Below are 24717 nucleotides of genomic sequence, written 5' to 3' on the forward strand. Positions count from 1 at the left end.
ACACCAGCCTCCCTCAACCTGGCGCCCTTCAGACGTTTTGCAACTCAGAAGTAGAGCATCTGCTTTGCAAGCAAAAGGGTCCTTGATCCCATCAATGGGTTGTATCCAACTACATTATACTTAGAGTAGACCTATTGAAATGAATGAGCCATACTCTGAATAGAACTAGCATTGGATACAACCCATAATTCTTAAGACCAGTTACAAAGTAATGTTAGAGGGGCTTTGGCCAATAAAGTGATCCTTAACAAATCATTTTCTATCCAGCTGACACTTATTGAAAAATATTGTTTGATATTGCCCCTGAAAAATAAGTTTTAAAAAGCCAAGCGATAGGTTCTAAAAATATGGAATGCTTTCCTGCGCACTCTCATCTATGTTTTTGGCTTTTTGCTGCTCCTCCTTTGATGGATTGGGTCTCTCGAGACAGCTGCCAGTTCCCAAGATATTAAAGGCTGGGTGTTTGACCTAAGCTATTAAGGAGTTTTCTCTTCAAGTATAAACCCTTCTGTATTTGAAAATATCACTAGGTTGTGTTGAGTTGAGCAATTTCAAAGGTGCCAGATGGATCTGGGCAGCCGAGTTCTGACTGTCATTTCAGCCAGGTGGAGTGGAATACTTGGCTTTTCTTAAGTTTCATTTAAATTGAACCCCACTCTCCTTGTGCCCCGATCAATGAAGGCTAAGTGATTAAGCACTATTTAAGGTGCCAAACTTGTGGGGAATGAAGAAAATATGGCCAATAGTTTTATTATTACGAACACTTAAGGTCTACTTTATGGAATGCATGGCATAATTTATAATACTACAAGAAGAAAATTGGCCGCCAAACCAAAACCCTCTTTGATTTCCACCTGGCAATTCATGTGTACCTAACTAAGAGGTAGCCAATGTAGTCCTCTCAAGATGTTGTTGGGACTTCAACTCCCATCAGCCCTAGCCAGCATGGCCAATAGTTGTGGATACTGGGAATTGTAGTACAACAACATGTGGAGGGCACCTTGTTGTCTACTTGTGATTTAACTGAACTGTATGCATATGGAGAAGAGAGGAAAGGAGAGATGGGAGTGATAAATGTGCCAGGCATTGGGAGCCAGATGGCATGGCCTTGGAGTGGGAACAGATTGAGGGTTTGTAAGCAGTGTTCGACCCACTCATGTTTCTATTTGGACTGGTCGTAGCAGGCAAGAATGGCTAACATCACAGTTCTCCTATGGGGCAGATTAAGGGGAAGCAACTAGCTAGGATGGCTATATATAGACCTATGTCTCTGAATACCAAAGGTTATGTCTACAGTCATGTCCTGCTTGTGGCCTTCCTACCGGTATCTGTTGGATGTTAAACTGGGAAGAGTCTTTGGCCTGATCACCCTTCTTATGTTCCGATAACAATGTAGAGATACATGGTAACTCTAACAATAGCAGCAGTGTTGCAGATGCTAAGGATAGTGGCTAAAATACTGTTATGTACTGAGTTGAATAGGATCCAAAATGCAGGAGTCTGATTGGTCCTAGAACAATAGGATTCAGAATGCAGCAGTCTGATTGGTCCTAGAACAATGCAGCAGTATGATTGGTCTGCAGAAGCCACCCAATCCAGCTCCAGGTGGAAGTGAATCCGCAACCTGATTGGCCTACAGGAGAACCCCGGAATTAGCCAATCACGTGCAGCCCATTGTGTAAATAATGTATATAAAGCAGATATTGTGGGGGAACTTCCATTCCTCCTCACCACTATGAGCTGAATAAAGAGCATGAAATCCACTCTTGAATCCAAGTATATTTCAAATACAGAACAAAATGTGTAACTGGGTATGGAATCTGATCCAATGGGACCTCAACATGCAGAAGTGCAGGCTTCATCTCAAAACTTTCACTTACGGCAGAGAGACTCAAAGGGAACCCTGTTGGGTCCCCTATCTTTTTAATGCCTCAGTGACATAATTGATTTGCCATTTGCATTATACCATTGAAAGTGAATTAATAAATCTTTCATTAAGAGCATGTCATTAGCAGACAGATTTCTTAAACTGACAGCTGCACTGGATCTGTATCAATTGATATGATTCATAAGCCCATCTCTGAGCATGAGTATTAATCATGCTTTGCTTACCCAAGCGTATACATTAGGAGATCTTTAGCAGCATCAAATGCCTTATTGGATTGCTATTTATAGGCAATTCATTAAGTGGCAAATTACAGGAACGATGTAATGAGGTTAACACACCGATGTAAGAAGATCAGATAATGATCTTCATAGTAACAGCATCACTATATTCAAAGAAAATTAAAGTTATTTATTTCCAGGCATCTGCAGCTATGATGTGAGGGCATCATTTTTTTTTATAAAAAAAATAATATCCATTGTTTGTTCTCTTCTATCTTCTGATAGACAAACCTGTTTACAAGTTACTGTTTGGATATTTTTATTTTAAAAAATCACTTCTTTCCTTCAGCTTGATTGTTAAGTGTTAAAATTTCTTAAGTGAATGAAGCTGAAATCATTCATCAAAATGTGACTTCTCAGAATTTAGCAGGCTTGATTGCTGTGAGTAAACATAGCTTCAAAAAAATAATATACTATTTAACGATGCCACCCCTGCTTAATATTGACTGTTGTTTGTCTACCTTAAAGGCATTTCCAATCACAAACACCTTTAAAAAGCAAAAAAGTAATTGAAGAGTCTCGTTCTTTATTCTGAACAGATCACTTTCTGGATCCTCAGTAAGGTGAACAACCCCTTCATTCAGCAGTGTTTATGTTATAACAATAATTATTACAATGTTAATATAATTATAAGTAGTTAAGTTCTAAATTTGCACAGATGTTGGTTTCATTGGGACCATTGGGACCATCCAACTAAGGAGGCTTGAAAGAATGTAAATCTTGCAGTGTTTGCTCGTAAGATGTAAATATTGTCAGCATCGCCCTTGAGCCAGTACCACCAACTGGACTCATGCACTTCAGCCCCGACTGGGCTAGGCGAGCTGGGTAGCACTTCCAGAGACCACCTTCTGGACAGGAACAGGTCAAAGTGCTGTGGACTCACAGCTTAGAGTTGTGAGCACCGGATTCACTTCCACAAGAAGACAGTCGTCGCACAGCAGAGTATAGCAGAGTCTAGCAGAGTATATAAACGACTCAGAGAGCAGCTCTGTAGAATATCTTCTTTATTCTATCTACAACTATCATACAACTATATACAGAGCTTAATGAGGTCTAAGCATAAAGAATGCTGCACTTCACTGAGTGTCTGCAGCTGCTCTTAGCAGCAACCTTATCTCTACACACGATCTCTAACACTCAGTCTCTCCCCCCCCCCCCACACACTGACTGACTGACTGACTGACTTGGTGCTGGAGTAGAATAAGTAGAGAGCAGAACACGCCTCTTTCTCTCTGGAGAATCACCAGACTCATCAGGAGATTCTTGGATATGGGAGGGGTGAAATCTCCTCAAATATGGGGAGAATGCAAGAGTCCAAAGACGGTTCATCTTCATTTTTGTTTCTCTGAAGGCAAAAATTTGGCTGAAACTAAAAGGTGTGATATACCATCTATACATCAGTTTCATGTACTTCTCTCTTAATAGTATGCAATCTGTGGATTTTATATCAACTTTCCACAATTTCCCCCAACTTTCCAATTGAATGTTGTGTCCCACGTCCTGAGCCCATTTAATCATAACGGATTTAACCTCTACATCTTTGGTTTCCCACTCTAATAAAATAACATCTTTACCATTTTCACTGGTGTGTAAAAGGTGGTCCTTGGGAGTGTCCTTTAGACTTAGTATGCGCACCTTGGTGAGTGCTGGAGAGTGGCGCCAGGGTGCGCCTGTCAGATCCACATAACCCAAGTTCACATAGCCAAGAGGAAGAGTCCTTTTCCGCATGGCCACAGGCTGCAGCTGTTAACATGTCCTGTGGAAAGGGATTTAATCCCTTTTTATGACAGCCTCACCTGCCTGGACTCCTTTGATTAGCTTTATTTGATTTGTGGCAGATCTTCTGAATTGTTATATATAATAAATATAACCATTTAAACCATGTAAGTTTATTTGTTTTTATTTTGATTATATATTTTGTGGTTTTATATTTTGATTTTGTTCTGTGAACTGCCCTGAAACCTCCAGGTATAGGACGGTATATAAATTCTAATAATAATTTTAAAAATTGTTGTTGTTTAGTCATGTCTGACTCTTCGTGACCTCATGGACCAGAGCACACCAGGCACTCCTGTCTTCCACTGCCTCCCGCAGTTTGGTCAAACTCATAATAATAGTAATAATAATAGTTGAGTCATAAGTCTTCTTCATGGGTGTGCTGGTAAACTGAAAAACTAGTGCACTCTTGAAATCAGTGCAATTATGAAAGGTTCAGCTTGTCATCTTGATTCAAAATGGTGTCCAAATGTGTCCAAACGCCGGTAGAAACCTACTCCTTGATGTCAGGAATGCAAAATTTAGCTATGCTATCTTGAGAGATGTTGAAATGTATAATGAACAACTTTCCATAATACGTGTGTGTGTGTGTGTGTGTGTGTGCAGATAGATAGATAGATAGATAGATGACAGACAGAACTAGTGTTGGCATAGTATTGGCATATCATCAAAACTAAAAGAAGAGAAGTACATTAACTGAATTATGGGGAAAGTGAAGCATAGAATTCAAATAGCTTATGTATTCTACTTCATGTATTTCCTTCCGAGTCAAACTGAATGACCTAAAAAAAAAGGCTTCTGTTCATTTCATATTTTAATGGAGAGTCACACTTCTTACAGCAGCTGGATCAGCCTCAAAATTCTGGACCTCTCTGAAGAAGTGCATTTGAATGCACTTGAAAGGCACCTCACTCAAGAATATCAAGTACCTAATGATTAGTTAAAGCAGTAGCTCAGAGAATGGAAAGGCCTTCTCAGCAGAAGAAAAATGATCGGACTGCAGAGGGATGTGTGTGTGTATAAGAGAAAGCTCTAGAAATTATGCAGGGATATTTCTTAAATGCTGTAGCAGTATCTTGTTCAATAAGAACAAATATATATGAAGCAAAGTAGTGGTATGGTAACCTAAGAATAAAATAGATGATAATATCCCAAATTTGAGTGTGGGGTGGTGGTGGTAGTTTGTTTTTGTTTTGTTTTTATTTTATTTTTTGTACAGTGGTACCTCGGGTTACATACGCTTCAGGTTACATACGCTTCAGGTTACAGACTCCACTAACCCAGAAATAGTGCTTCAGGTTAAGAACTTTGCTTCAGGATGAGAACAGAAATCGAGAACAGCGGCACGGCGGCAGCAGGAGGCCCCATTAGCTAAAGTGGTGCTTCAGGTTAAGAACAGTTTCAGGTTAAGAACAGACCTCCGGAATGAATTAAGTACTTAACCCGAGGTACCACTGTATTCCCATTTTCTGCTGTGAACCGCCCTGGGATCTTTGGATGAAGGGCGATACGGAAATTTTAACAACAACAACAACAACACAGGGCCATCTCTACTATTAAGCAGAGAGAGGCAGCTGAATTGGGGTATCATGAAAGGGCATACAATGGCTAGTCATTGGGGATGGGTGGCTGCATGGAGAGAGCTACAGGGCAACTGGCCTCCCATCTGCTGCGTTGATGTGCTTACTGAGAGGAGGAGGGCAAGGTGGCAGAAGCTGGCGCTGGGCAAACACAGCAATGGAAGTGCCAGATTGACTCCGCTGCTGTGCTTGCACCATGCCAACCTCACCGCCATTTCAGCAGGTGTAGTTTGTCACACATGAAAAGTCATGTGCGCTTATTTACAAGGCAGTGGTCTAGGATTGCAGCCTAAATAACTCAACCCTGGAGCAAAGCAGGGATTTGAAAGAATTAGGTTAGTGCCCGAATCCTGGGACATTCCAACACTATACTGAAAAAAAGAGTTTCACATGAGCTAAGGTAAAGGTAAAGGGACCCCTGACCATTAGGTCCAGTCGTGACCGACTCTGGGGTTGTGGTGCTCATCTCGCTTTATTGGCCGAGGGAGCTGGTGTACAGCTTCTGGGTCATGTGGCCAGCATGACTAAGCCGCTTCTGGCGAACCAGAGCAGCGCATGGAAATGCCGTTTACCTTCCTGCCAGAGTGGTACCTATTTATCTACTTGCACTTGACATGCTTTTGAACTGCTAGGTTGGCAGGAGCAGGGACCGAGCAACGGGAGCTCACCCCGTCATGGGGATTCGAACCGCCGACCTTCTGATCAGCAAGTGCTAGGCTCTGTGGTTTATCCCACAGCGCCACCCACGTCCCGTGAGCTACTCATCACTATTCTCAAACATCAGTCAATGTGAAAGCAATACAGTGGTGCCTCGCAAGACGAAATTAATTCGTTCCGCAAGTCTCTTCGTCTTGCGGTTTTTTCGTCTTGCGATGCACGGTTTCCCATAGGAATGCATTGAAAATCAATTAATGCGTTCCTAGGGAAACCGCCTTCAGACCAGGTCCGGGGACAGTCTGTCCCTGGACCTCTTCTGAAGGCTGGGGGGCGCGGGCTTCGCAGCAGCGCTACGAAGCCCGGCGGCTGGGGCAGGTGTTCCCGCCCCCCCACCCCGCTTCGGAGCAGCGTTCCGAAGCGGGGTGGCTGGGGCAGGTGTTCCCGCCCCCCGCCCGGCTTCGCAGCAGCGCTACGAAGCCCGGCGGCTGGGGCAGGTGTTCCCGCCCCCCCACCCCGCTTCGGAGCAGCGTTCCGAAGCGGGGTGGCTGGGGCAGGTGTTCCCGCCCCCCCGCCCGGCTTCGCAGCAGCGCTACGAAGCCCGGCGGCTGGGGCAGGTGTTCCCGCCCCCCCACCCCGCTTCGGAGCAGCGTTCCGAAGCGGGGTGGCTGGGGCAGGTGTTCCCGCCCCCCGCCCGGCTTCGCAGCAGCGCTACGAAGCCCAGCGGCTGGGGCAGGTGTCCGGGATCTCTTTTGAAGCAAGCGGCTGCGGAGAGACGCGATCTCCCCGCAGCCGCTTGCTTCAAAAGAGGTCCGGGATCTCTTTTGAAGCAAGCGGCTGCGGAGAGAAGCGATCTCCCCGCAGCCGCTTGCTTCAAAAGAGGTCCGGGATCTCTTTTGAAGCAAGCGGCTGCGGAGAGAAGCGATCTCCCCGCAGCCGCTTGCTTCAAAAGAGGTCCGGGATCTCTTTTGAAGCAAGCGGCTGCGGAGAGAAGCGATCTCCCCGCAGCCGCTTGCTTCAAAAGAGGTCCGGGATCTCTTTTGAAGCAAGCGGCTGCGGAGAGAAGCGATCTCCCCGCAGCCGCTTGCTTCAAAAGAGGTCCGGGATCTCTTTTGAAGCAAGCGGCTGCGGAGAGAAGCGATCTCCCCGCAGCCGCTTGCTTCAAAAGAGGTCTGGGATCTCTTTTGAAGCAAGCGGCTGCGGAGAGACGCGATCTCCCCGCAGCCGCTTGCTTCAAAAGAGGTCCGGGATCTCTTTTGAAGCAAGCGGCTGCGGAGAGACGCGATCTCCCCGCAGCCGCTTGCTTCAAAAGAGGTCCGGGGGCAGCGGGAAGAGCTGCCCCCGGACCTCTTTTGAAGCAAGGAGCGGTGGGGAGAAGCGATCTCCCCGCCGCCCCTTGCTTCAAAAGAGAAGACCCGCTGTCCCCGGGGCAAGCTTCGTTTTGCGAAGCAAGCCCATAGGGAAATTCGTCTTGCGAGACAACTCGAAAACGAAAAAACCTTTCGTTTTGCGAGTTTTTCGTCTCGCGAGGCGTTCGTCTTGCGGGGTACCACTGTAGCTCTAAAGCCTGGTGACCTTTCTGACCATTTGTGGAATGGAGATGAAGTGGTGTGAAAGCAGAGTTAATAATAAAAAGCCAAACTTACTCATGAGCTACCAAGTGAAGTGTAAATTGCTTTGTGCTTCTGTTGGAATCTCATATAAGTTATTGCTGCCTGGAAAGTTTCATCTTGTTAATTTCCATTACTCCTAAAAATAGCACTGCTCTCCACAGCCACAGTCAGGGTTTTCTCTCTTAGGGTTCTTAGATTTAATCAATATTTAGGAATGGCCATTTAATGATTTTTAATGCACATAATTTCTTTCAAATATGTGTGTCTTGCATCACAGAAATAATCTCCAAGAGGCATACATGAAAGTATACAATCACAAATCAGCAAAGCTAAAATTTATATTTATATTTATATTATTTATGTCTATATTAAAACATTTTTTAAGATCTAAAAATGGTTCAGATTCTCAAAACAAAACAAAATGGAACATTTCAGGAATGTGCAGATCATCTAAGAGATATATAGCTTCAAAATATAGTAAAATACTGGCTCTCATTACTGAGTAGCACACTCTGGAAATAATTGATGATCAGAGAGCAAAGAAATGCGCTTCTAAAAGGTGTCTGAAACATGCCACATTCAAAATGGCATGAGTGATGGTATTCCAGGGTCTTGGTGATGCTACAGAGAAGGACCGTTTCCATAATAGTACAAGGTGACAGGGCATCTTCCAATGATGGTAGTGGCCTACTGGGTAGGTGATATGCTGTATTCTGGTCACAAGTTCTTTAGGTTTTTATATCGCAGTGGACACTTGGTAGGAAATGAGATGGATTGAATATAGTGCAACTTACTTCTGAGTAGACAAACATAGGTTTGTGCTGTCAGTCATGAAAGCCTAAAGTCTGCTCATGCCATATTTCTGCTTCGACCTTCAATCAATTCTTTGGTCAAAATCTAAAGCTTGTGAAAAGCTACTCTTTCTTGAGAGTGGTGCTTTCTTGAGAGGCCTCAGACCATGGAGAACTGTTATGATTTGATTCCACCTTCACAGCATTTGCAGACGTGATTCACAGAGTGAGAGCTCTCTGATCTTTCTTCCTCAAGCACAGTAGGCAGAATCCAGCAGGTCACGACTAAGGGTGGAATGAGACGTGGATGAGGAACAGGAACGTGACACCAGAAACACTCAACAAGAATGTCCTTCTTAAAATGAGGCAGCTGGGGTGTATGGGGACAGAGAAGGATTCTCTCTCCTGAGCTTCCCTGACTACTTCCCTCTTTGTTCTGGCATCTAGAGTAATTTGCTTTTCCCTCCCAGAAGCAGGGACGTGAGTGGCGCTGTGGGTTAAACCACAGAGCCTAGGACTTGCTGATCAGAAGGTCGGTGGTTCGAATCCCCGCGACGGGGTGAGCTCCCGTTGCTTGGTCCCTGCTCCTGCCAACCTAGCAGTTCGAAAGCACGTCAAAGTACAAGTAGATAAATAGGTACCACTCCAGCGGGAAGGTAAACGGCGTTTCCATGCGCTGCTCTGGTTCGCCAGAGGCGGCTTAGTCATGCTGGCCACGTGACCCGGAAGCTGTACGCCGGCTCCCTCGGCCAATAAAGCGAGATGAGCGCCGCAACCCCAGAGTCAGCCACGACTGGACCTAATGGTCAGGGGTCCCTTTACCTTTACCTTTACCCAGAAGCAGATGATGAAGTGTAATGTGGTAGGAGGCAGGAGAAAGTCCTACTTGCGACATCATGTCACATGTTCCCATTGCTACATACTGTATTACAGGGGAGAAGATGAAGAACTGAAAATGAGGCTGCCATTTTTGGCAGCCATCCCATGTTCTTCATCACATCTAGTCCCATCTTAAGCCCATTTGCAATTTGTTGGGTCTTGTTTTCGTTTCAACTGAGTCCTGTGCCATCACTTTCTATGAGAATTGCTTATTCTTTCTAACTTTTTGCTGAATTTACATCATAAAGCCTTTCACTGTTCACATGTTCATCTGCAGGTTGGCAAGGAATGAAACATCTGATTTGCTTATGCAAATCAGCGCTCAATCCTGCATCTTTTATGTATCCCAAATGTTCAGATGATAAAATTTTGCCTAAGCTCATCTCCTTTGCTGTCTTTTAATGAAGAAATTCTATCCATCTGCATGCTGTTTTATTTCCACTAATAGGTGTGTTCACACATTACGCTGGACACAGGGACAAGTTGTCTGTACACGTGCAAGTGCTTGAGTGAAAAAGGGTGTGCTTGTTCATAGTTGTGTAGAACTCAACTATTGTGTGCACAGGTGCACAGACTATACACTTGCTGAACATTACATATGAATAACTGAACAAGTGTACAGCTGAACTGTTTGGTATGCAGGTACACAGACTGTACACTCACTGAATGTAGCATGTGAACACCCCAATGACTTTATTTGTTTTTCTGAAAAGTATGAACCTTTAAGCTAGGCTTCAGCAACCCTGCACCTCCCAGATACTTTGGATTACAGTTGATGGGAGTTGTAGTACGAAACCTGTTGAGGGCACCACATTGGTTAAGGCTGGCTTAAAACTTCCCCAAACGTATTTTAGCAAAGCCAATAATAATAATAATAATAATAATAATAATAATAATAATAATTTATTTATATCCCACCCTCCCCAGCCAAAGCTGGGCTCAGAGCAGCTAACAATAGTAAAATGATACAACATTCTACAATCATTTCATTATAAAATCAGTTCAAATCAAATTAATGGCAAGCATTGGGCTCTGTGAGGATTGCCAAAGGAGGGGGTCAGGCTGTGCCTTGGCCAAAGGCCTGGTGGAACAGCTCTGTCTTGCAGGCCCTGTGGAAAGATGTCAAGTCCCACAGGGCCCTAGTCTCTTGTGAAAGAGCGTTCCACCAGATCGGAGCCACAGCCGAAAAAGCCCTGGCTCTGGTTGAGGCCAGCCTAACCTCTCTGTGGCCTGGGACCTCCAAGATGTTTTTCTTTGAAGACTGTAAGGTCCTCCGTGAGACGTACCAGGAGAGGCGGTCCCATAAGTATGAGGCCATCAAAAATGGTTCATGTCCTGATATTCTTTTGTTTTAAAGAAAGTGTTTTTCAGCAGTAGTTGTGCTAAACAGCCATCATTTACACCCCTTCTTCCACTTGGTGGAAGAGATTTTTACATGTCATTTTCCCTCCAGTTGAATTTTAAAAAATACCACTCATATAAACTGTATTTTGATTGACAGGTCGACAGGACGGAAGTGATCCGAACTTGCATAAATCCCATCTTCTCAAAGCTTTTCACAGTGGACTTCTATTTTGAAGAGGTTCAACGGCTGCGATTTGAAGTCCATGACATCAGCAACAACCACAATGGGCTTAAAGATGCAGACTTCCTTGGTGGCATGGAATGTACTCTTGGGCAGGTAGGAACCGTGGCTTTCCTGCTTATTACTTTTTGGGTAAATCTATAATTACTGGCAAAACGCGTTCGTTGTGCTTTCTCCATGTGGGAACTGGATGAAATGAAGGTTTGAATTTGATGGCTTTTTTTATCGTTGCTGTTATTATAATTCTCTTTTAACACAAAGGCATCTCCTCACAACGGTCTGGTTACAGTCTGTGTACAGTAGCTTACAGACACACCCCATCCCTTCAAATGGTAGCTATTTTGGAAACTGCACCAGAGCCCACGCCTCCATCACCTTAACCCAGTGCTTTAGCATACAGACCTTTTTTGGCAAGGTGATGTCTCTGCTTTTTAAGATGCTGTCTAGGTTTGTCATTGTCTCCCAAGAAGCAGGCGTCTTTTAATTTCGTGGCTGCTGTCACCATCTGCAGTGATCATGGAGCCCAAGAAAATAAAATCTCTCACTGCCTCCTTTTCTTCCCCTTCTATTTGCCAGGAGGTGATGGGACCAGTGGCCATGATCTTCGTTTTTTTGATGTTGAGCTTCAGACCATATTTTGCGCTCTCCGCTTTCACCCTCAATAAAATAATAGTAGTAGTAGTAGTAGTAGTAATAGTAATAATAATAATAATAATAATAATAATAATAATAATAATAATAATAATAATAATGTGCACTAAAGGGGAGGGAGAAACTGCAGTTCTTTGGACCCCAGTAATTCCTATCACTGGTTGTCCAAATATCTCACTTATCAATCACAACTTTGACTTCACTGCTTGACTAAAACCAGCCAGGCTGGTTCATCTCACAGTGCACATTTTGCATCAATTTACCTTCCTTCTTGGAAGGATATAGGCTTACTTAAAAATAAAAATAAAAATAAATCAAAGTCTGGACCCCCTTGCAGGCATGGGCCCAAGTGCACCATTATCATCTGATGTTGAGCCTGTGAAGTTTTCCATTATCTTAATGAAGATCAGCAAAGTACAGACTGAGAACTGTATTATAAGTCTGACAGATTAATTTTGACCCACTGAAAGCCAGTTTTTGCCTGCAAAATGCAGGCAAAACAGGTGAAACTTAAGACAGTCAAAGGGTGCTCATTTAGTCATATCAGAGATCTTCCTTGAAACTTGACCCTTGAACTACTGATATTTGTTTGTTTGCATTTTTGATATTTCAGCAGCTTCTAATATCTGTTTTCTGCTTGGTTGCAACTTGCTGGCTTAGAAGCCAGCAGTCTTTGTGATCTTTCTTGGTAGGGGATTTTTATGCCTATAAATAAGCAATAAACATGATTTATAATTGATGGCAGTTTCCAAAAGGTGACTAGTTAAGAGGCATGCATATTCAAAGGGCAGTTTAATGCCAGTAAAAATTGATTTCCTCTCAATTATATAATTGATGTCCTGCATTGCCTAATTTTTCATTACTGTCGAAGGCAATGATGAAGGCATTTAACTGCCAAATTGATCCATTTTACTATTCATTTGTTTGACAGCTTGTGGCTGGGAGAACAAAAAAGCAGCATTTCTGTGTGATAAATATTTGCTGTGGCAAAATTACTCTTCGAGAACTGCACTCCTTTAAACGAGCGAGTGAGTGACAGAAGCATGAAAATAATTCCAACCACGCTATTTAAGAAAATGTACCTACTGCATGAGCAAAGATCTCAGTGTTTGACACTTCATTAGAAATCTCTCAGGGTTTCTTACTGGAAGGTTTGTAATGAATCCCATCTTGTACCTGTTTATGGACTGCATTCTATCTTGCTCCTTCCTCAGAGGAGCTCAGAGTGCTGAACAGGGCCTCCACCAAATTTTGTCCTTACATCTATCCTGCAAAGTAAGTTAGGGCCACTCACAATCTCTCAACCTACCATAAGTCCTAAACTGAGCTTCACAAAGTGGGTGGGTTTTTGAACCTCTCTCTCTCCAGGGCAAAGGACGCAGGTGGCGCTGTGGGTTAAACCACAGAGCCTAGGACTTGCCGATCAGAAGGTTGGCGGTTCGAATCCCCGCGATGGGGTGAGCTCCCGTTGCTCGGTCCCTGCTCCTGCCCACCTAGCAGTCAAAGTCAAGTAGATAAATAGGTACCTCTCTGGCGGGAAGGTAAACGGCGTTTCCATGTGCTGCTCTGGTTCGCCAGAAGCAGCTTAGTCATGCTGGCCACATGTACGCTATACGCCGGCTCCCTCGGCCAATAAAGCAAGATGAGCACCGCAACCCCAGAGTCAGTCACGACTGGACCTAATGGTCAGGGGTTCCTTTACCTTACTCTCCAGGGCAACACACTCTCTGCTATGAACAATGGCTCTCAATGAGAGGTGGGAGGTTATACGATGCTGTTAAGCAGAACGTTGGTCATAGAGTTGGATAGTGAAATCACTGCTGACAAACCCCCCCCCCCCCAATTAACCAAGAAGCTGAATGAGCCAGGGTTAATCTTCTACCCTCAGGCAGGAGATATAGAATTGTAACCAGTCGTACCAACAGGCTTGTTATGTATTGAAGTGCTACCCTGGCCACCAGGGGTATTTATGTATATAGTTTTCACTCAGGTCCACATCAGTTAAATTAGGTGGGAAACCCTGGGTTGTTGTTGTAGTACAATGTTGACAGCCGGCTGCCTATAAAAGCAGGCCGGCTGAGCTGTTCAGTTCAGTTCCAGCTTACTTGGAGGAATCTCTGTGTCATCTGCTTTGTCAACCCACTACTTAATACTAGCGACAAAGGTGGGATAAAACAGTTTCTATCCATGGGCTGTCAGGCTGCTGAACAGAAAATAATATAGTGCAACTGACAGAGTGCAATGAGATTGAGTGTTTGTGTTGGGGGGAGGGAGGCTTGGTTAATTAAATTGTACACAGGTTGTACATTGACAATAAAGGTATTATTATTATTATTATTATTATTATTATTCTCTCACCACAATCCCCTCACAAAGTTGTTGTGAAGATATAAATGTGCTGGTCAAGCTGGAGGTGGGGAATCATTATCAGGGACAGAATTTTCTGAAAATGTCAATGTCAAGCCAATCCGCACAGTTCTTTTCTAATTCACGTCTTGTTCCTTGATTTCAACAAGAAGGGAGTTGTGTTTTTTTACCACTTCAATTAACAATATGACCCATTCTCACATATTATATACACTGCTATGTGTATTATTGCTTGCATATATGCTCCGGGTTTTTGAAAGTATGCAGAAACATACAACAGAGCATATCACTGTTTAAAAATACTTACACATTAAAATGATGCTGCATTGGGGCTTGACTCTTACATGCATTATGCACATAATATTTTTGCAAAATATTTTGCATACCATTTGTCTGTTGTTTTTTTAAAAAAAGACACACAGCAGGAAAATGTGGCTCAGACAAAATGGGTACTCAAATTCAAGAGACATAGCTCTTTTTTAAAGCAAGGCCAAACATTTTAGTTTGTCTTGCATTTGATCTTTGTTTCTTATAAATGAAGCTTTGCTTTTCAGCCCTCCTTTTTCATAGTGTTCTTCCTTCCACTATTGAAGCTGTGGCACATTTTGATTTATTGCACAGTTGCCAGAGAAGAAAATAGGTGCCAATCATGTCCCCCCCCCACAGGAAGTTAAGTGAGCATATGACAGATAATTGTAACAGCTTGCAGTTTGACAGGGTACCTAGATCTTCCAGCCATGCAGGCAGATACTGAATCCAAAAAGCAGCAATATCTGCTTTATTTGATGCTTCGGAGGCTGTGGCTTAAGGCAGAAGTAGCTTCAGGTAGATGCATGACCAAAATGTATTATCTCCCACTGATTGGTTTGCCAAACAAGAGGTGTTGGTGCCAGGTCATGTCTGTCAGCTGCAAGCCATTCTCCCTAGTTCCAGATGCAAGGGTTCATTTGTGCTGTTCTGTTTGGGATGTTCTGAAGCATTGCCCTCGCTCTCATTTGGCTTCATGGTGATGCCATGAGTTGACGAATCAGAGTGAGGGCAATGCCCTGTGAGGGGAAAATGGCGACCACCAGGATGATTATCACTGGTGCTGCCCAGACTATGAAACAGGTGGAGGTGATGACCGAAAAGGTGAGTAGGGAGCATCAACATCATCATCATTTTAATTGTATGTCGCCTTTCCACAGTTAAAACACAAGGTGGCTTACAACATAACAAGATTTACATAATTACCAACACCACAAAAGGCATAAACAATAAATAAAGGTAAAGGGACCCCTGACCATTAGGTCCAGTCGTGATCGACTCTGGGGTTGCGGCGCTCATCTCGCTTTATTGGCTGAGGGAGCAGGCGTACAGCTTCCGGGTCATGTGGCCAGCCTGAGCAGCACATGGAAACGCCGTTTACCTTCCTGCCGGAGAGGTACCTATTTATCTACTTGCACTTTGACGTGCTTTTGAACTGCTAGGTTGGCAGGAGCAGGGACCGAGCAACGGGAGCTCACCCCGTCACAGGGATTTGAACCACGGACCTTCTGATCAGCAAGTCCTAGGTTCTGTGGTTTAACCCACAGCACCACCCACGTCCCTAAACAATAAATAAAACACATCAAAATGTACACAATCAAATGGAAAACAATTTCCACATAAATAATAATATCTAAAACTAAGAATACAGCATTAATATCAATCACAATTTAAAATGACACAGATAACGAAGAAAAGCCATTTAGAACAAAAACAGGAGCAGTTTCAGAAAGTCTTTTGCCCTCTCACCATGATCCCACACTCTCAGACAAAAAAAGTTCTGAGGTTGTAAATACAGTGGTACCTCGGGTTAAGTACTTAATTCGTTCCGGAGGTCCGTACTTAACCTGAAACAGTTCTTAACCTGAAGCACCGCTTTAGCTAACGGGGCCTCCTGCTGCTGCTGCGCCGCCGGAGCACGATTTCTGTTCTCATCCTGAAGCAAAGTTCTTAACCTGAAGCACTATTTCTGGGTTTGCGGAGTCTGTAACCTGAAGCGTATGTAACCTGAAACGTATGTAACCCGAGGTACCACTGTAAGTGGTCGCTCACCTTTTCTTCAGCTTCTAGAAATGATATCCATTTCACTTGAAAAGTTATTGTTTTTACGATGATGGTGATGATGATGATGATATCTATACCTGCTTCCCCCCCAACAGACACAAGTTAAGTATGTGCCCACCAAGACACTGCAGGAACATGGGAAATGATGGCGGTTTACCTCAGCTTGCTGCTTTGTTAAAAAAAACCTCAGAATGACTTACCAGGGAATGCAAACAAATAAAACCAAATTAAAAACAGCATACAATAAAAAAATCCCCAAGTCCTCATCCAACCATACAGTAAAAATTGTATGTCCTACCCCACCCCACAAAAAGATGAGCAAAAGAGTAATGGCTAACTTCAGCACCCAAAGCCTGAGTTAATTCAAATGTCTTAGCCTGACAAGTAAAAAACTATCTATGAAGGAAGGTGCTAGTCATTGCTTCTCAGGTAAACACAGTCCACAAATGGGGCCACAACTGAAAAACCCATTTGTCACAGAGGTGGCAACAATCCTATATGCATGTTGGTTTTTTTTTTGCCCAGAAGTAAGTTCCACTGTACTAGTTGAAGCTTCCTCCCTAACAAGTTTGTTCAGAATTGCAACCTTGGTTCTAGGTTTCTTCTAAGTTTCTGTGCAAGAACTATTTTGAGGTCGTTCACTAATCCTTCATCTTTAAAACCAGATTGCGATCTCCTGTGCTGTGGAATTACTTTATCTCTGTTTTAGTGAATTATTTGGTGAGACACGTGCATACATTTCTTAGAGGAAAATTACATCACAAACCTAGATACATTTTCTAACACCCTCTCTTATCATTTCCTGCAGATTGTTTCACAGAGAAAACTCTCAAAATCTTTATTGAAACATGGCAACACGGCAGGAAAATCTTCCATAACGGTAGGTCCACCTGAATAAGCTTTTCTTTTGCCTCAGGATATTTTTTATAAATAAAAAAGATGCAATATTCCTCACATTGACTATAACCCAGATTGTTTAAAAATGTATTTAAATACAAATGCAAAAAATTAAATACAGTTTTGTGGTGGGGTTTTTTTAAAAAAAATCACAGAATGAAAACAGGGAAACAGGGGAAAAAACAGACTAATGGATGAGCATTTTTTAATGTAATCTTCATATACCAGCTTGCAAAGGGTTAGCAGTTTTAGTGTGTTGCAACAGAAATTTAATTGCACTAAGTCTCAGTGAAATCAGTGGGACAGATCAATAAGAACTTAATCTGCACCAATTTCAATAGGAACAAAGTATAAACATTCAATCCTAACGCTATTTGGGAGTAAGACCCTAGAATTCAATAGGACTTCTGTGTATACATAGGTAACACTGCAACCCAAGTCCAGATATAACCCAAGGTATTTTCTTTAGTTTCCCATTACTTGAGGAATTATCTAACCAGCATTATAATATGGGCATGTGGCCACAAAATGCAATGTTAAAAACTCAGGACAATTTTAATGGGGTTTAAAATTGATATTGTCAGTATTTGTAACCTAGTTAAATGTATCTCATGGACCTGAAACCCATCATACAAATGAGATCAGCGTGAATCATCCAGTCAGTGAGCCTGGAAGAGTAATTTTGTCTAGATTATAAGGAGCAGTCAAATGTTCAGTGACTTGTCTAAAACAAATAAGTGAACAGAAACACTTGGGGATGTGGGAGAATTTCAGCAAATATGGAAATGGGAGTAGAAGTTGCCAGTGTTTGCTTACTCAGGCCGAAGGCCCATTTAGTCCAGCATCATGTTGTCGCAGCACCCAGCCAGATATTGATGGCAAAACAACAAGCAGGACATGTGCGCAGGATCACTCTCTCCCCAAAATTATTCTGAGGTATTCTGCTTCTGGTGGTAGAGGCAGACCATAGCCATTGTGGCTAGTGATAGCTGACAGCCTTGCCCTCCAAGAATTTGTCTAATCCTTTTAAAAGCCATCCAATTTGATAGGTGTGGCGATCACACAGGGTCCCCAGACGTTTCACCGTCTATTGAGCCCTGTGCCACCACTTTATTTCTCACTGCCACCACCCAGGCCCTACCTGGTACAATACTGAGTCCAGTCAGGGTTAAATTGGAACAGAAACTTCTGTTTATTTATTGCAGTTTAACAAGCGTGTGGTTTCGTAAACGGTATCGGTCCATTACAATCATTGGCTGCCTTTCCAGACCTATAACTTCCGCTACCTGCTCTCACTCACTAAACCACCTCTCAGATATTTGCTTGTCTTCCTAGCCCCTAACTGTTCCTGACTCAGCTTATTTCGCTACACTAACTCAACCTACCCACAGACTCTATCCCAGTTCACTCCCACTCCAACCAACCACCCAACTCCCAACGAACTCCCCTCTTTGCCCCTCCCAGAGCTGGTTTTATAGTCCCTCTGACTCCACCCCCTTGGGTTCTGATTGGGTAAGTTGTTTAACTATTTCACCTCCAGCACTCTCATATGTTAACGTCACAGTAGGTACCACTCCTTCTTGTGGGAGCAGATACCATAGTTTACCTCTGTGGTGTATGGAAAATTGACTCAGTTTGTCTACACTGAATCTTCCGTAGTATTATGAGAAAAGAAGAAAAACTTCTCCTGATCCCCTTTCTCCACAATAGGCCTGGCTGATGTATCAATACATCGCCCAGGATCGGTTTGAGGGCCAGAGTGCCATGGCAACTTCACTCAGCGGCATATCATGGGTGAAGGCCCCATCGCGCTCTGGCCCTCAAACCAAGGGGAAAATGAGGCGCCGGAGCCAGTGTAGCTCGTTTCTCCCTCGGCGCACTGGGTGCCGCCAGAGGACAGACTCCAGCCACTGCCTGGCACATGGAGGAACGAGCTCCATCAGCTCCGGTCCTGCAAGGCATCAGGGTGAAATCACCATTGCTCCTGCTGAGGGAGCTGAGGTGATTTTATCCTGCTCCCTCGTGGGGCTGGGCCCAATGCAGCTTGTTCCTCCCTCTGCTTTTCAACATCACATACAGTGATACCTCGGGTTACATACGCTTCAGGTTACAGACTCCGCTAACCCAGAAATAGTACCTTGGGTTAAGAACTTTGCTTCAGGATGAGAACAGAAATCATGCCCCGGCAGCAGCAGGAGGCACCATTAGCTAAAGTGGTGCTTCAGGTTAAGAACAGTTTCAGGACCTCCAGAACGAATTAAGTACTTAACCCGAGGTACTACTGTATTGCAGAGTTTGGCTGGTGGTACATCACAGTGTTGAAAAGCTGATTATCGCCCAGCCCTGCAACACACCACACATAATTTTATATGCAGCTATACGCAGGAGAGAGGTGGATCTGTGTCAATTTCACTGAAAAGTTTTTATTTTAAAAAAGTTTCAAGTTGTGTACATGAGTGTGAGAGAGAGTGGGGTCACACTTTAACGTTGTCTCCCTCTTGGGATAGTGCTTGTAATGATATTGCTTAGCTATGTGTAAGTCTGTATTCTCCACACCACGAAGCCCTTATTGCTAGGATAACAGATTTATTATTCAGCGTGATTCTGTCAGAATGGACGAAATAGCCTTCTGCCCCATCCTCTCAGCTCATTGTCTGGTGAGCAGTGGCGTAGTGTGGGGGGTGCAGGGGGGCCGGCCGCACCGGGCGCAACATCTAGGGGTTAGCGTTAGGGGGCGCAAATCCACAGGTTAGGGGGCGCAAATCCACGGGTTAGGGGGCACAAATTACTTGCCTTGCCCCGGGTGCTGACAACCCATGCTATGCCACTGCTGGTGAGCAGTGGTGCCCTTGTTTGGTTGGCATCTGTCTGTCTTGAGAGACGGTGGAGTGGGTCCCCAGGGATGAATTAACAATGGTGCCCAGAAATGGGATATCCCGGCTTTAAATTATATTGGCATTTGTGCCTCATTTCTGGCAATGGAGTTCTATTCATTCCTTTTTAAAATTTCTGTACCGCCCCTCATCCGAGAATCACAGGGCAGTTTACAGTATAGAAACACAAAAATGCATAGTAACAAAACAAAAAGCACCACTTCTCACACACAGCTTAAACGGACATAGACGGCTTAATTAACCAAAGGCCTGGGAGAAGCTGGACGTTTTTTTTCCTGGCGCCTAAAGATATTTAACAAAGGCATCGGGTGAGCCTCCTTGTCACCTTTCTGCAGTCTCACAGGGCTCACTACATAAGCAGCAACTTCATGAAGGCGCATTAGTAAATGGCACTGTTCCAGATTTAATTCCACCCCCACCCCTCCTCCATTTAGACTTATCTATGACTTTTCACCTAGGTGATTGCTGAAGAATTATCTGGCAACGATGACTATGTTGAGCTTTCCTTCAGTGCACGGAAATTGGATGACAAGGTAAGCCAGCAGTTTGATGTTAACCTGACCGAAAGACATCATAAGAATGCAGACAAATGAGTTTTACTCAGACATCCCCTGCCGCAGCTATTTTTGGAATGCTGATGTTATTAAACATATCAGAGATTTCAAATCAATGCTCATAATAAGGCTTTCTTCAAGTTGCATAGTAATTAGATTAAAAAAAGAGAATCCCAATGGAATGTAATTAAGACCAAGACAATTCAATTATGCTGAGACCTCATGTGTTTAAAATGCCGCCAATCACATCAGTTGGCTTTTTTTTACAAGCCATCAAAGACATAACATTCCGGATTGATGCCTTAAATTATAAATTTAGGGACTCCGTGGAATAGTTTTGAGTCTGGGCTGTTGTTTTTGTTGTTTTTCTGGATGGTTTCCCTAGCTGCGCATATCAGGCAACAGGGAATTTAATTCCCTTTGTGTGTGTTTGGCACAACTTTTTTGCTCATTTAACCAAACAGTCCTTATTCTGTGGAAAAACTTTATTCTCCATTTCTCTGTACTGTAATGTCTGCACAGCGCTAGCAAAATTCTCATCGCTATGAGTGGTGGAGGCGTTGCAACGATCGGTAGGGGGAGGCAGGAACACAATGCTCTTAACATGCGCGCACACACACAATAGTTTCCAATAAGTGTGGAGTGAGCCACCAAGGATCAGAGAGGGTGAAAAACAGCAATGTTTCCAGGTGCACATAGGAGTGGACTGTAGCCATTCATGTATGTGGGGAAAAGGCAAGGGGAGCCTTTGTGTTATTCTAAAGCAGCAATGCGGCAGCAAGCAAAGGCTATAGCAGCCAAGACTGCTGCTTGTGGCTGGAAAGCCAAACAGGAAGTTTGTGACTGTTGCCATGGGAACAAAGGGGCAGTCCATTCTGTACTGAGCACCGGATGTTAGCTCAGTGGGTTTGTCACATGACCTGTACAGGATGTACATGGGTGGAGCTGGAGTCTCTCTCTGTCTGTTGAAGAGAGCCGACATGTTTACTGTATGACTGCTTAAAGACACAAATAAAGACATGTAGATACGTTTCTATATGTGTCTGATTCCCCTCCCTGGGGATATGCAGGGAGCAGGGAGAAGGAGGAGAAGCAGTTGGTGTGTTTTCCTCACAGCCTGAGGAAAATCGCCGGAACGGACCTCGAGTATGTTTTATCCTGCCGGGAGTCGCCGGAGGGAGGTCTAAGGAATTCAGCCGGTGCCTGAACAGATAGGCACATACCTCAAGACGGGCCAGAATTCCAACACTTTGATGGCACCAGTGGTCTGGTAGTTGAACAATCCCAATGACCACAACCTTTGAAAATAACCCTGCTTCTACCAACACCACCTTGGTTGTTCCTTGGTCATGCTTGTGTGCAGCTAAGATTGTTGGCGGCTGGGTTTGACCTACACAGATCACTCCTTTTGATCCAGTTACGCTAATAGATCATATAAGCACAATAACTGAGAATTCCTCATTTAACTTAATGGGAGGTATCTCCTCTATAATTATGAGCTCTCGTTTCAAGAAGCACTGTAAAAGTTTGAGATGTATTGTCAAAAAGAAATAGAATGGGGAGGGAAGACAAATGGCAAAGCAATGAAGGGAATGCGTACTAAATAGTTAACATGGATGATTACCAGAGAAGCTGAAGGAAGTCAAAAAAGATTAATTTGTTAAAACATAGAGGAAAATGTATAATTGTTTTAGAAAACTAATAAAAATATTTTTTAAAAAAATATATAATTATGAGTTCTCATCTAGCAACTGGGGGGGGCAGGGGCAGTAATGACCTGTGGCCCTCCAGATATTGTTAGACAACAAGGCCCATCAGTCTCAGGCAGCATGGTCAGATAGGATGGGGGGTCTAGTCCAGCTGCACCTGGCGAATAGAAGGTCCCCTCTTCCCATATTGGATGAAGAGCAGCTGTTGGGGTGTCGGCTGCAGGGCCTACTAGTGCTGACATTCCCCCCGCTCCCACGCTGAGGGGTAGATTTGGGAACCACTTTTTAAAACAAATCCCATAATGCTGAGGAGTGATGCTGCATTGTGGGTACAATGAGACATTTAAATGTCTACCACTGCCACCACTAATGAGATAATGGTGGGTGACTACCATGTTGTTGTTGTTATCGTTTAGTCGTGTCCAACTCTTCGTGACCCATGGACCAGAGCACGCCAGGCACTCCTGTCTTCCACTGCCTCCCACAGTTTGGTCAAACTCATGCTGGTAGCTTTGAGAACACTGTCCAACCATCTCGTCCTCTGTCGTCCCCTTTTCATTATGCCCTCCATCTTTCCCAACATCAGGGTCTTTTCCAGAGAGTCTTCTCTTCTCATGAGGTAGCCAAAATATTGGAGTCTCAGCTTCAGGATTTGTCCTTCCAGTGAGCATTCAGGGCTGATTTCCTTAAGAATGGAGGACCCTCTCAATCCTGGTACCAGCCTGGAGGTCTGTGCACAGGGTTGACTCCATTGCTGAGGCTCGTATCCTTCAACCTATGAACTGCTCCTGTCTCTGTGCACCTGCTTATTGTACTGAGACCATACATTTAAGTCAGTGGAACTATATTGTCTTGAGGTTCAGGTGTAAATGCTTAAATACTTTGCCTTGCAGTCAAAGATTGTAGGCAATCAGGCAAGTAAAACCATGGGGGAGCGGTGGAAGGTCTGTTCATCTGGGGGAGATTATGACTATGAACAGCATTAGCCTGTGAAGGCTGCATACGATTAGTAGTAGCAAATCTAATTAAAACTGCCAGAAATATTTAGGTGGGCAGAGTGTAATGATTTTGTAATTTGACTAAAGTGCAAAGGTTAATAGCATCCTTAAGTTAGGGATCTTTAATCATTCTAACCATCCAGGACCTTTGGTTTTGCCTCTCCTCTGAAAGGTGAATCGTGCTTCATTGGGGAGAGAACTACTAGTTCTCAATCTCCTTTGAAAACCTGCCCATTATATTTAACTCCTTGGCAGGGAGTTTGAGAGGCTAAATTTAAGCGTTTTCACACACACACACAGGCGAAGCCACACAGCACAAAATTATAGCAGGCTTGTTAGCTGTAGTTTGTGTTCTGGTGGTTGTGCCAAAAATATATTTTTTTTAAAAGCACCCCCCAAATTACAAAAGAGCAGGTGCACCCGTAGCTGATTTTCCTTTGTTTCCAAAAATGTGCTCTATAATCTGGCAAAAACAATGCCCTTGCAGGCAGAGTTAACATTATAGCTGTTAAGGTCATTCAGAATATTTGATCCCAAGTATGTATCAGGAGCAGAGAGACAGGAGTTCCACAGCCTTACAAGGAACATCAAAATGGAGGAGAATATGCACCAGTGGTGGTGTTTTTTTTAGAAGACTGTGCTAATGTGTTCGGCAGATGAGCTCTCTCCATCAGTTGAATAAAAGCTGATCCACCCATTCTGTATAATCATGCAGTACAGCTCTCTCAAAATTGTATCACTGGAGAACGTTTGTGAATGCTTACCTGCTTACTACCCTGGAGAAAAACCTTCGCTGCGTTTAGGAAAATGGATAGGCTAGAACTGACGTCTCTCTCATTCTGATGTTCAAGCCTTGAGTGCCATTGCTTGCACAGCCAAAACAGCACTACTATCTCACAAGGGGTAGATAGCAGCAGGATTGGGGGAGCCCCATGTTTTGCAGGAGATACAATCTTTAGGAACCTTTGCCCACCAAGGTGGAAACCCAAACACACATCCCAATGAGAACTGAGTTCACTCAGTGGTTGCTGTATGTTGCAAGTGGGTGGGGGTGAAATGGAAAGCCAGATACAGTGGTACTTCAGGTTACAAACTTAATTCGTTCAAGAGGTCCTTTCTTAACCAGAAACCGTTCTTAACCTGAGGCACGCTTTCGCTAATGGGGCCTCCTGCTGCCGCCGTGCCACCGGCGCAATTTCCATTCTTATGTTGGGGCAAATTTCATAACCCGAGGTACTACTTCCGGGTTAGCGGAGTTTGTAACCCGAAGCATTTGTAACCCAAGGTGCTTGTAATCCGAGGTACCACTGTACAAGTGAGAATGTCACAGAATGCTTCACGCTGCCTTATCTTGTTGCATAGGGAAGTTTTTTTTACAAGCATTTAAATGTAAATTTAAATCCCCAGAGTAATGCACCCTCATGATTATTATGGCTAAGTAAAAGGATTCTTTGTTAAAATAAGACTACTACGTGATAATTCAGGATCAGGGCAGATTAATCTTGAGTAACG

At 43.7% G+C, this 24717-nt stretch overlaps 1 protein-coding gene across 5 annotated transcripts in view; it reads left to right on the plus strand.

The window, feature by feature from the left end:
- CPNE4 (copine 4) overlaps positions 1 to 24717 on the plus strand; it is a 271371-nt gene that overhangs the window by 169257 nt on the left and 77397 nt on the right. For all 5 annotated transcript variants that reach the window (XM_081882992.1, XM_081882989.1, XM_081882993.1 and 2 more), the window contains 3 exons: positions 10961 to 11140; positions 16962 to 17033; positions 20403 to 20477. In XM_081882992.1, coding sequence (XP_081739118.1) covers positions 10961 to 11140; positions 16962 to 17033; positions 20403 to 20477 — 327 coding nt within the window. The remainder of the gene's footprint in view (positions 1 to 10960; positions 11141 to 16961; positions 17034 to 20402; positions 20478 to 24717) is intronic.

This window comes from Podarcis melisellensis, assembly GCF_964234715.1.
Source record: "Podarcis melisellensis genome assembly, chromosome: 12".
Lineage (NCBI taxonomy): Eukaryota > Metazoa > Chordata > Lepidosauria > Squamata > Lacertidae > Podarcis > Podarcis melisellensis.